This window comes from Eublepharis macularius, chromosome 4 (assembly GCF_028583425.1).
Source record: "Eublepharis macularius isolate TG4126 chromosome 4, MPM_Emac_v1.0, whole genome shotgun sequence".
Taxonomy (NCBI): Eukaryota; Metazoa; Chordata; class Lepidosauria; order Squamata; family Eublepharidae; genus Eublepharis; species Eublepharis macularius.
The window spans coordinates 159,023,898-159,035,270 of NC_072793.1; the positions used below are offsets into that span (position 1 = coordinate 159,023,898).

At 45.7% G+C, this 11,373-nt stretch overlaps 1 protein-coding gene across 2 annotated transcripts; it reads right to left on the minus strand.

Annotated features, from left to right (window-relative positions):
* Positions 1 to 1,028: 1,028 nt before the first annotated feature.
* LOC129328815 (uncharacterized) lies at positions 1,029 to 10,950 on the minus strand. 2 transcript variants are annotated; one of them, XM_054978103.1, is made up of 2 exons: positions 10,846 to 10,950; positions 1,029 to 3,711 (listed from the first exon to the last, which is right to left on the minus strand). In XM_054978103.1, exon 2 carries the CDS (start codon positions 3,692 to 3,694, stop codon positions 1,625 to 1,627), a length of 2,070 nt encoding a protein of 689 aa, XP_054834078.1. In that variant the 5' UTR covers positions 3,695 to 3,711; positions 10,846 to 10,950; the 3' UTR covers positions 1,029 to 1,624. The 2 variants fall into 2 exon arrangements, with proteins under 2 accessions (XP_054834078.1, XP_054834079.1); XM_054978104.1 differs by lacking the exon at positions 10,846 to 10,950 and adding an exon at positions 8,862 to 9,082.
* Between the last annotated feature and the right edge of the window lie 423 nt (positions 10,951 to 11,373).

Sequence of the window (11,373 nt, forward strand, 5' to 3'; positions counted from 1 at the left end):
TAACCAGTGTTTTAAAAGTTGCATTGTTAGCTATCAGTTCGTAAATTAAAAACAGAAAACAAGGAAATGTTGCGTGTAGCTTGCGCAAAACAATGCAGGTCATGTTACCGTCTCCGTGCAAGGCTATGATTTTGCTTTCAAGCTCATCACTGTTCAAAGTGAAAAAAGCAATGGTAAGAATGCAACATTCAGTGACACTTTCACAGGTCAAGTAATCTTTAGGAGAATGCTAAGACCCAAACTATCCCAACTTTGAGAAATAGCAGAGAGGCCTCAGAAAAGTCCAAATAACAGGTAATTTGCAAGGTCCTGACATTAGGCTGCGGAAGTCAGTTCTTCATCCATATGTTACACGCTTCTTTTAATTGTCACTTCCGGGTACCCTTCTGTTTTAGAGGGTGCCACAGCTGAACTCCTGGTCTTTAGGATGGAACACTGCAGGCAGATGAAATAATGGATTGCTACATCAATCAGTGGAGCTCAGAGCCTTCTTCTGGCCCTAGGAGACTACTTCCTCTGGAAGAGGCGGTTTCTCTGGAGGAAAGTCCTTGCACTGATGGAAGGCTCCACACCTAGCTGGGGGGAGTGGCAGGACACCGCTCTTGATTTCTAGGCTGAATGCTTTCAGTCTCCATACCTGACCTCCATTCTGAACAAAGGAGGAAGAACAGCTACATAGGATGGTCATCCTCACGACGACTCATTTGCCATGATAAGGGTTAACTTGTATGATTTCAGAAATAAAATACAATCTTTTCTTTTATGATTCAGTTCAGATGGAGCATGTTACAAAGTTTGTACCAGGTTCGAACAAATCATGGTGGGTTTTGCCCTGTCTAGAGTATAAAATTTCAAAGGAAACTTCGGCTGAAGGTACAATGCTTTTGGAGCGTGGCCTTTGTCATCTTTGGACAACAGACGGAGAAAAATGATCTTTTCTGTGTCTTTCAAATTACAATGTTAAATTGAAGCACTTCTCTCTCTCCTCTGCTTCATTTTTCTCATGACTCTTCCTTTTTTTCTTAGTCAGTTTTCTATTTTGTATCTGTCAGCAGATAATTATTTTTTAAAAGTATATTGTGCCCAGTAATTTCCTATGCATTGTAAACAAAATATGAAGAAGCAAAAAAGAAAGTGGAATTGTATATTCTAATTCTGAATTGTGGATGTACTGGGTGGCTCATCCCCCCCCCCACACACACACAATGGGTCCCCTCAGTGATAAAGTAGATGTTCCTACAAGCTGGGGGGAGGGGGAATCTTTTGTCAGAAAAATATGTTACCGTGGCATTTTAGGTTGCTATAGGAAGTCAAAATGTGCCTGACTTTATACGGTGTCCTCTAGGAGATGGGGGCCAAAGTAGAGGATGTGTGAGAAAGAGGCTGTTAAGGGGAGGGAAAGAGGACGGGCGGTGGGGGGATGAGAAGGAAATGGGAGCCAGCTAGGAGAAAGTGGAAATTGAAGAAAATGAGAAGAATCATGGATAAGAGGAGATGCCACAGGGAAGTCGGCCATTAGAGGAGAATTGGACATCTCCTCCTTCACAAGATCTCATCGGTCCTCTGCTTGTTATATTCTACTGAACAATGAACATTCATACTGTGCAATGCTGGATGTGCCATTCTAGATAAACTGAGCCTTCTCCCATGCTGTCAACTCCTTTCTCCCTTCATCCACTGCTTCTTCAATCATCTTTTTCTCTGCTGCACTGATTGGGGGAAGCACAGCCTTCATCTCTCTCTCAATGGTCTTCATTCTAGCCTCAATATTCCTATCAAATTGTACTTTCTTCTCTATTACCATGCTATAAATACCCTTGCGGGCCTCGTCGCATCTTTTGCTCAGTGCGTTCCATTCATCATTAAATTTTGGATGTGTACAATCCAGGCTCAGAAGCCTCCCCAGACTGCTGACCTGATCCATCACGTGCTTTTCAGACACTTCTGTGTAGGTCTCGGCAATCATATGGACCAGGTGGACCACAGCTGAAGCACTGAGCATCTGATTGTAGATGGTGTCTGTCACAAAGGACTTGGATGAATACCCCTTGATCTGCTGGACATCTGACACAAATTCCAGGCAGTCATTAATCCTTTGACTTAAGTGAGTATCAATAATATTGGAGATCATTCCGAAGAACCGGATCATCTTTTCCCACTGCTGCTGGACCTGTCCCATTGCCTCTAGGCCTTTCGTCAGCATCTTAAGGGCAGCTTCAAAATCAATTTCCTTCACTTTGCACTGCTCCATCAGGCACAGGATTTCCACCAGTTTTTCATTTCCCTCCTTAAAGTTCTCAAAGCTCTTTTGATATTCTTCTTGGATCGTCTTGTACATCTCCCGGCTCTGCTGTACCTTGAGGTGTGCATTTCTCACCCCAACGGATCCTCCTGTTGATTCTTTCTGGTAATGAGCCACATGGGGTGGTTTTGGTGTAAAGGCAGGAGCATTGAGGATGCCTTTGCTGTAGGAATCAAAAGAAGCTGCCTGTTGGCAAAGTTCTTTGATGTTCTTAATGATAGCACTTTCTTCTTCCTTTCCTATTCTGGCAGATTTTGCCATTTGCTCCAGCTGACCACAGACATATATCCCAGTCTGACAAATGTTTAGAGCTTTCTCTTTGGGTAGGCAGTTTTCTTCCTTTTCTATGTCATTCTTCACATCTAAGAAACCCTGCTTTGTCCAGTTGGTTTTGACCTCCCCTGTCCTCTTGTCATAAACATTTTGAAGGTTGATGCCACCCTGCTTAACAACACGGTCCTTGAGTCCTGATGCATGGGTCAGTAACATGGATGAAAACCTACAGATTCTCATGGCAGGTAAGGGGCTCTGCAAAGTTTCATATCCACCAGAAGGACCGTTTCCTGTTGATGTCCTAGATTTACCTTGCAGTATGTTGGCAAAACCATTGACTAGGCCAGCAAATGCATTTCCTAAATTCTCCACAATTGTCATCGCAATAGCTTCCCATCCGGAAGGAACATCATCCATGGCTTTCTTATAGCGTTTAAATGTATCTTCAGTTTGCTTCTGCATTTTATTATAGTATTCCTCAGCCAACTTCATATGCTTGGTTGCCATTTCCTCTCTAATTTTTGCCTGCCTCAATGCGGTCTGTACCTCTTCCAGCTCCCTTGTATGAGCTGTTTTGGCATTTGTACTGGCCTCCAAGAGCTCTTGGATCAGAAAGATCACGCTCTTATATTTATCCTTCACATTGTAAGCGAGGGTTGTGCACTTTGTGACTATAGACTTCATGCTGCTCAATTGTCCTGGGAGCACGGCATTGACCACTTCTACCTCCTGGAAGAGAGTTTCAACCAGGAGCTTCATTCTTCCTGGGATGCTTGCTGTGAGCAGTCGGATCTTGTCCATGTTGACGTGGGCTTCGTGGAAGGCATGCCAGCCTTCGTTGCTCACTTGACATAAGCAGGCCCTGAAGGACTCTGGGTAACGGAGGTATCTGAAGCCACGGGGAGGTGGATTCTTGTTGATGGAGAAGTCTCCTTGGCCTGCAGAAATGAAGATCAGGTTTCCCAAAATAGCAATGGAAAGAGGGGCTGGCATCAGATACTCTTCCCAGTTGGCGTAGGGCTTCATAATTAATTCTGTATCTTCTCTCACATCTTGAGCTTTGCAGACTGACAGTTCGGCCTTAACCACAGCTTGGCAATCCTCCTCTTCACTCGCCATGCTGTTAACCTGTGAGCCTAAACATATTTTAAATTGATTACTAAGAAGAACATTTTTCTTAACCACTCTTCCAGGCGCTATCTTAAGACTCTCAGGTGCTTTATTTATTTAAACATTCACATTGCCTATGAATATGGTGGCTTACAATAATGTAGGTCAAATAGACAACAAAGAGAATTATTTTCACAGCAACAGTCGAAAAGCAAGGATCCCAAACTGATCAAGCTGTGTTTGCAATTTGTAAAACCTTTAATATCAGTCAAAATCAATTTGATAAAGCACTGAAATCCACAGAGCTGGTGCTGCTTCTTCATGGCCAGAAAACAGACAGCAGTGATGCAGTTTAACCAGTAGTTTGTGTACCACCAGTGGGATGCAGAAATAGTCTAGGTGGGATGGAAGACTTTCATAACAATTACTAAGTATTCCTTCTCCTTCAGTCCCCATGTCCATCTGCAAGAGTGACGTGCCATCCCCTACCTGCTACTGATTGTCCATCCATGACCATTTGGCATGCTAGTAGTACAGAATGCCTGTAAACATACAAATATCCTTTTGGAAAAAGTGGGCTTTTTGTTTTTGTCATGGTAGGACTCAGGCTCCTTGACAGGCTTCTTGACGGATCATCATCATCATCAGGGGTCATTTCGTAGAAAAAGAGCTGGAGGAACTCATTAGTATAACTCATTAGCACACTGGAAGCGTGTCATTAGCATAACTGATTTGTATTTGCCAAACCCCCTGACATCACCTATCCTGGCTGTTTTTGACCCAATCCTGGCCATTCAGGGCCGAAATCGGGCCGAAAATGGCCGAAAAGGGGCCCAACATTGTCAGGATCAGGCCGCTGCTGAGTGGGAGAGTGATCCACCACCCGTCAGAGGCCCGATCCAGGCTGAAACGGGCCCAAAATGGCCGAGAGTCAGGTGGGCAGGGCCACCTGACATGTGACCTCTTTGGGAAACTGCTAGAATGGCATTCCTGCGCGTTCCCCCTCGAAATGAGCCCTGATCATCATCGTTATTATGGTGTGGTGTAAGGTACGGAAGCACTGCCTTAGGGAGCTCTGAAGCAGAACGGTTCCTATTGCCACTAGACTGTGACAAAAATCCACACACGTTTTTCTGATGGGAACCCTGATGCAGATCAGTGGTGGAAAGAGTTGTCAAGCTGCTGCTGACTTATGGCAACCCTATAGGGTTTTCAAGGCAAGAGACAAACAGAAGTAGTTTGTCGTTGCCTGCCTCAGTGTAGCGACCCTGGACTTCCTTGGGGGCCTCCCGTCCAGGTACTAATCAGGGCTGACCCTGCTTAGTTTCTCAAATCTGATGCGATTGGGTTCACCTGGGCCATGCAGGTCAGGACATTCAGAACTGGTACAGATTAGTAGGCGGGAATAGACTTGGGCATGGGAATTTGCTTTGTTTCTTTCAAAGGGGCTTTTGCATTGGAAAGTTGTTTGGTATGGGGATTTTTCTTGTTATTGTTTCATTTCATAATTCTGTTTCATTATTATTTCCTACTGGCCTCAAATGAAGACCTTTCCCCCCTTTCTCAGGTCTGTACCTTTGTGGTTTTCCATCCTCTGGGCCAGGGCCTTTTTTCTGGGAAAAGAGGTGGTGGAACTCAGCAGGTTGCCCTCAGAGAAAATGGTCACATGGCTGGTGGCCCCGCCCCCTGATCTCCAGACAGAGGGGAGTTTACACAGAGGCCGTGGCGCGGAGGGCAATCTAAACTCCCCTCTGTCTGGAGATCAGGGGGCGAGGCCACCAGCCGTGTGACCATTTTCAAGAGGTTCCGGAACTCCGTTCCAACGCATTCCCCCTGAAAAAAAGCCCTGCTCTGGACAAAAGTCAAAGGGGTGCTAATACTTCCCTAGGACACCCCTGTTGTCAAATTTCAGACAGAGAGAATAACACCCTTCTGCCCCTTTGAAGCAAAGCAGTGGCATCCTTGTTTAACATTAAGGTCTATGGGACAACTGAGAGGAAAGATTCCAAAGACAGCAAGAACATGGGTGATGCAGCATCATGAACAGCAGACTGAAGAAGAGGCAGACTGACAAAGTGAGGTGGTACATGGAGGGTAAGCGATCTGGGCAGGGTTGGGAAATTCCTGGAAATTTGGGGCTGTATCTTGGGGAGGGACCTCAGCTTTGTAAAATGCCACCGAGAACACTCTCCAAAGCTGCCATTTTCTCCAGGGAAACTGATCTCTGTAGTTTGGAGAACAGTTGTCCGTTTGGTGTAGTGGTTAAGAGCACAGGAGTCCAATCAGGAGAACCAGGTTTGATTCCCCACTCCTCCACTTGATGGAGCTGGGTGACCTTGGGTCAGTCACAGCTTCTACGAGCTCTCTCAGCCCCACCCACCTCACTGGGTGTTTTGTTGTGGGGATAATAATATACTTTGTAAACTGCTCTGAGTGGGTGTTAAGTCATCCTGAAGGGTGATATATAAATCGAATGTTGTTGTTATTCTAGGAGATCTCCAGGGCACACTTGCAGGTTGGCAACCCTAGCAGGGCCGATTCCAGATGACTAACCTTAAGTCGCTTCATGCCGCCCTCTTCCGGATCGCGACGGGGAAAATGCGAAATATCGCGTTTCCTCGCGCGAGTTTTGCGCGATGACGCGCAAAACTCGCGCGAGGAAACGCGATATTTCGCATTTTCCCCGTCGCGATCCGGAAGAGGGCGGCATGAAGCGACTTAAGGTTAGTCATCTGGAATCGGCCCAGGTGGCAGGAGGAGGAGGACTTTGATGTAGATTTGCTCGCATTAAGGTTACTAATATAACAATTCTGGTCAGATGAAAGATATAAAACTAAGAGCTTGTCAGAGTGACCTTTAAAGTTATATAAAAGAGGGCTGATTAAAGAGTTCCCCAATTCAGTGTAAAAATCACAATAAAGCAGAACATGAAATAGAAATTCAGAAACTCTAGCCCTCTATGGGCAGCGTATTTCCTGATGAGTTATAAAAATCTGCCATAAAGGACTGCAGTAGGCAAAACATTAAACCTTGTAATTACTAATGAATGCAGCACATGAGTCTAGTGGGAAACTGTACTGCGATGAGGGGGGAAAATCATATTGGTGGCACTGGCTAGCCTTCTGGGAAAACATCACATCAATGATTGAACCTGAGACTTTCTGCATGCAAAACAGACACTCTTCATCACTGAGCCACAGCCCCTCCCACAACCACGGGCTTTAATGCCTATGGATAGGCTCTAGCCGTGGCTTCCTGGCCTGTGGCTTCCAACTGCAGGTTCACTTGTTTGTCAGAATGCATACAGAAGCGGCTCTACGCTGCTGAGAACACTGTTACCCAGGGCTTTTTTTCTGGGAAAAGAGGTGGTGGATCTCTCTATTAGCACAAGTGCCGGAAACACATGACGACGTCATAGGGGGGGGGGCGTTCTCTTCCTTTCTTCTCCCTCCTGGCCTGCCTCTCAGCCAGACAGGCGGCAGTGGCACCTGAGGAAGGAAGGTAAAGAAAGGGAAGAACAAAAGACGTGGAACGAGAAAGGGAGGAAGGGAAAGAAAGAAGGAAGCAAGGAAAGAAGGAAAGAAAGATAAAGGGAGGAGGCTAGGGAAGCAGGCAGCCCGGGAGAAGCCCCACCCGAGGAGATGGTCCACGGGTCTTTGGGCTCCGGGGGTGGGGCCACCAGTCACGTGATCTTTTTTCAGAGATGCCGGATCTCAGATCCTGGGAGATCCTGCTGAAAAAAAAGCCCTGCGGTGACCTATACATTAGTAAATAATGTTCCCAAAGTATAGCCGCTTGCCACTTACAGTTTTGTTTCTGCACCAAAAAAGCATCTGGGATAGGGTTGGGTGGAGGCCTCAACAGGTTGTGGGGTGCTCACTGACGATGTCACCGTCACCAGCAACAAACTGACATTACTGCTGTGTGCCTGGAAGTGACATCAGCATGTTGCCAGGGGATACCAGGGACATACTGGCATTTGGGCAAACTCCATGGTTTAACCTGGCGACATGGTGTCACTTTGGGGCATACAAGGAGACGCTTCAGCACACTGGGATAATTCTGATCTTCCCCCCATTTCCTACATTTTCTCCCTGCTGGACGGATGAATGGCAGCAGGAAGTGGCTACTGGCAGTGGGTGATTCCCCACTCCAACTAGAGAAAGGCAATCCTGATTACAAAAGAATACTGGAAATATACTGAATTTTACTTTTGAGGTGCTTTTCTATAGGCCAGGAGAGGGCTTAGAAAGAACCCTTGCTGCTTCAAAGCCTCTGCAGTTCATGTGCTTAAGGCAGAAGTTTACACATGTTGGAGAATGAGGTGGTAACATAGAATGGACTGTACCACTCCAGACTGCAAGGGAGGGATGCCACTTTTGAATGCTCCCCCATGGGAACAACTCCATGCAGTAGGAAATGGTGTTCTTGTCTATCCTGCTTCCTAGTCTGCTATTTTTCAACTTAACTGGGAGATTTTTAGGTAAGACTTAAGGAGCAGTAAATAAAAAGGGGCCAAGTGAGGGTCTGAAGTGGGAGAAGGGAATCATCGGAAACTGCTGCCCTCTCTTGCAAAGACTTAAGTGCCATTTGGAATTGCATGGTTGGATACATGGGGGGCTGACTGATCTCAAGAGATTCTCACCGAATGGCAAAGCTTCATAAAACACTTCTCGTAAGAATATATATATTAAAACAATGCAATCGCTGTTACAAAACTTTAAAATGATAACAGAAATCCACATTCTGCACTTTGACCTTTGTGTGTATGGACTTCTTTGTCTCCCGGCAAGATTCACACATGTCATCATACCCAGATGCAGGCAGGCCGGGTTCAAAGAAAGACCACAGCATGCAAGAAGGAGGAGGAGGAGGATTCGGCTTTCTCCTCTTGGCCGTTTTCCTGGCCCCAAACCACCCCAGGCACCCACTATTTGCCTTGTTAGGGGAAAACTTGTGTTTAACCTTTCCTCCGGTACCATTTTCACCAACTAAATTTCCCTCCCCAGGTCGTGGTGCTAGTTCTATAAGGGAAAGTTAGACACTACACACACAAGTACGGGACCCGGCAGTTTCTTTTAAATAACAACAAAAGAAAACTGTGATCCTAGGGTTCCTAATCTCATTTTGTGGTTGGGTGTGCTAGGGACGGGAAATTATTTTCTGGCCTGCTTACCTTCAAAAGATATTTAAACAGCTGACTCTAACCAGCGTGGTGGGGGAGGGAGGGAGCTGGTCATTCCTCTCTCCGTTGAGATTGCTGAAGAAAACAATTTCATAGTTGTCCCAGCAATAATGACAGCTGGAGCATGGGCGGAGGGAGGGGGGGCGCTGAGTAGCCAGCAGAGTAGCCAGCCAGCTGAGTAGCCAGCAGAGAATCTAGTGCAAAAATCCTTCCTCTCCCCAGCGATCCCGAATGACTCTGTCTTTGAAAACTACAGTTTCCAAGTAAAATTGCATCACCCAACTTGTTAAAGAACACACGTCTGGCATAAAGTTTAGCTTGGACTTCAGTAATAGCCAGAAGAAATCCTATTTTCTCCTCTCCACAGTTACATGTGAAGAGAACAGGCTGCCCAAAGAAGAAAACTAGGGGGACAAAATTCTGAATGCCTGTATTCCCCAGGGGGCCCACTGCAGCGAGGCAAATGATGTGGTTTGTTTTCAAAAAATGCCATAGGGACCCGGAGGGAATCTTTGTCCAGGGGCCAGTAGTGGACTTTAGCAGTCCTGAAAAGAAGGGGGAGAGTGTGACGTAAATTAGAAACTCTCTTCTTTTCTACAGGCACTGAGATAGGTACTAGAAGCAATACTCCCTGTGAGAAAAGTGCAAGATTAACATGTCATGTGTAAACATATGCAACAGCGGCTATAGACAAAAACAGTTGGTTTACAGAAAGTGGTTTAATAGTCTTTAAAGCACATTTTAAAAAACAGATAAGATTTTGGAGATTTTTAAAATAAAAATGTAAGACCTTTTTTCCCTTTTAAAAAAGTACTTGGTGCAGGATCCTTGCTAACTGGAGCAGAATGCCTGGATATGGAAAGATTGCCTGTGCACTAAGTGGACTTCACTCTGCATCCCGCCCCCCCACAAACAGCATGTTGAGAGTGAGAAATTATTGGGGGGGGGGATCTGAGGGTCTGTGCATCCCTCACATTCCCAACAACGGGAAGCACACAAGATAGGGTTGCCAGGTCCAGGTTGGGAAATTCCTGGAGATTTTGGGGGACGAGCCTGGAGAGGGTGGGGTTTGGGCTAGGGTCCTCAGTGGGGTATAATGGCATAGATTCCACTCTCCAAAGCAGCCATTTTCTCCAGGGGAACTGATCACTGTTGCCTGGAAATGAGTTATAATTCTGGGAGATCTCCAGCTATCCCCTGGAGGCTGGCAACCCTACCACAAAACCTCTCAATTCTTGTAACTGCTTATGAATGTGCTTCACTGGTGTGCTGCGAAGGTAGCAGAGAAGGGTGCCTGTGGAGCTTAACAGCACTCCATGGGAATGCAGTGGGTTTGCCAACTTCCAGGTAGAACCTGGAGTTGTCCCAGAATTACAATGGATCTCCAGACTACATGGATCAGTTCCCTTGGGCAAAATGGAAGAAGAAGGAATCAATGGCCTCACATCCCTCCAGAACGCCTGCTCTATCTAAACTCCATGATTCTCAAGCCAGAGTTTGCTATCCTGCATTGCACTCCTGCTAGGAAGGATTGATCTTGGAGTTTTTTAAAAAATGTATGCAGTTATGTCAATTATTTATTTTTATCACTTTTTCACAAAACAGGCAAAATGTTTCACATCATATATGCACATGTGTTTTAGAAAGCTTTAGATCCCAGGAAAAACAGACAACAAAGTAAGAACAAAAATAAGAAATAATAGTAATAATAACTGCACTTACATACCACTCTTCTAGACAGATTAGTGCCTCATCCAGAGCGGTGAACAAGTTAATGTTATCGCCACAATACAGCTGGGGCTGAGAGGAGCGGCTTACTCAAGGCCACCTACTGAGCTCATGGCAATAGCGGGATTCAAACCAGTAGAGTGAAATCAGGTTAATCTAAGAAAGCCAACAATATGCTCGACCCAGTGTTTGTGCCCCACAACAATTAGAATTCTGCATGTCTAGATGAAGAAAACAAAACACTCACCCTCTTACTTATGGCAGTCTCTCTCAGTTAAAGTCTAGTTTGCTTTTCTCTGCTTAAATGGTTTCCAGTGGTATATATATAGCTCTGTCGGCTGCAAGATTAATCTGCAGAGTTCACATACTTCCTGTCGTGAGATGTTTGTGTTACAAAACCATGATGGCTCCAAGAAGGGAGCTGATTTACAGAAAATGAAAACTTAACTCAAGCCAAAGGAATGGGGGATGAACGAATGAATGTTTTGGCTACTATTTCGAGGCCAGATAAACACCGGAGAGGGAGGTACTTGCAGGAAACAGGGATCTCATGAGTAGCATTATGCTGCATTCCTTAAATCGGCATTTGCAAACCTTGGGTGGGATCCAGACTAAAGTGGCCTTTCCACTGATCCCCCTTTTCCGCAGCAGACCCTCCCTCATGTCATTCCTCAAAATCCCCTACCCATAGGAGTGGCCATGTCTCAGTGGGAGAGCATCTGCTTGGCATGAAAAAGATCTGGGTTCCCTCCCTGGCATTCCCAGTTTAACAGAT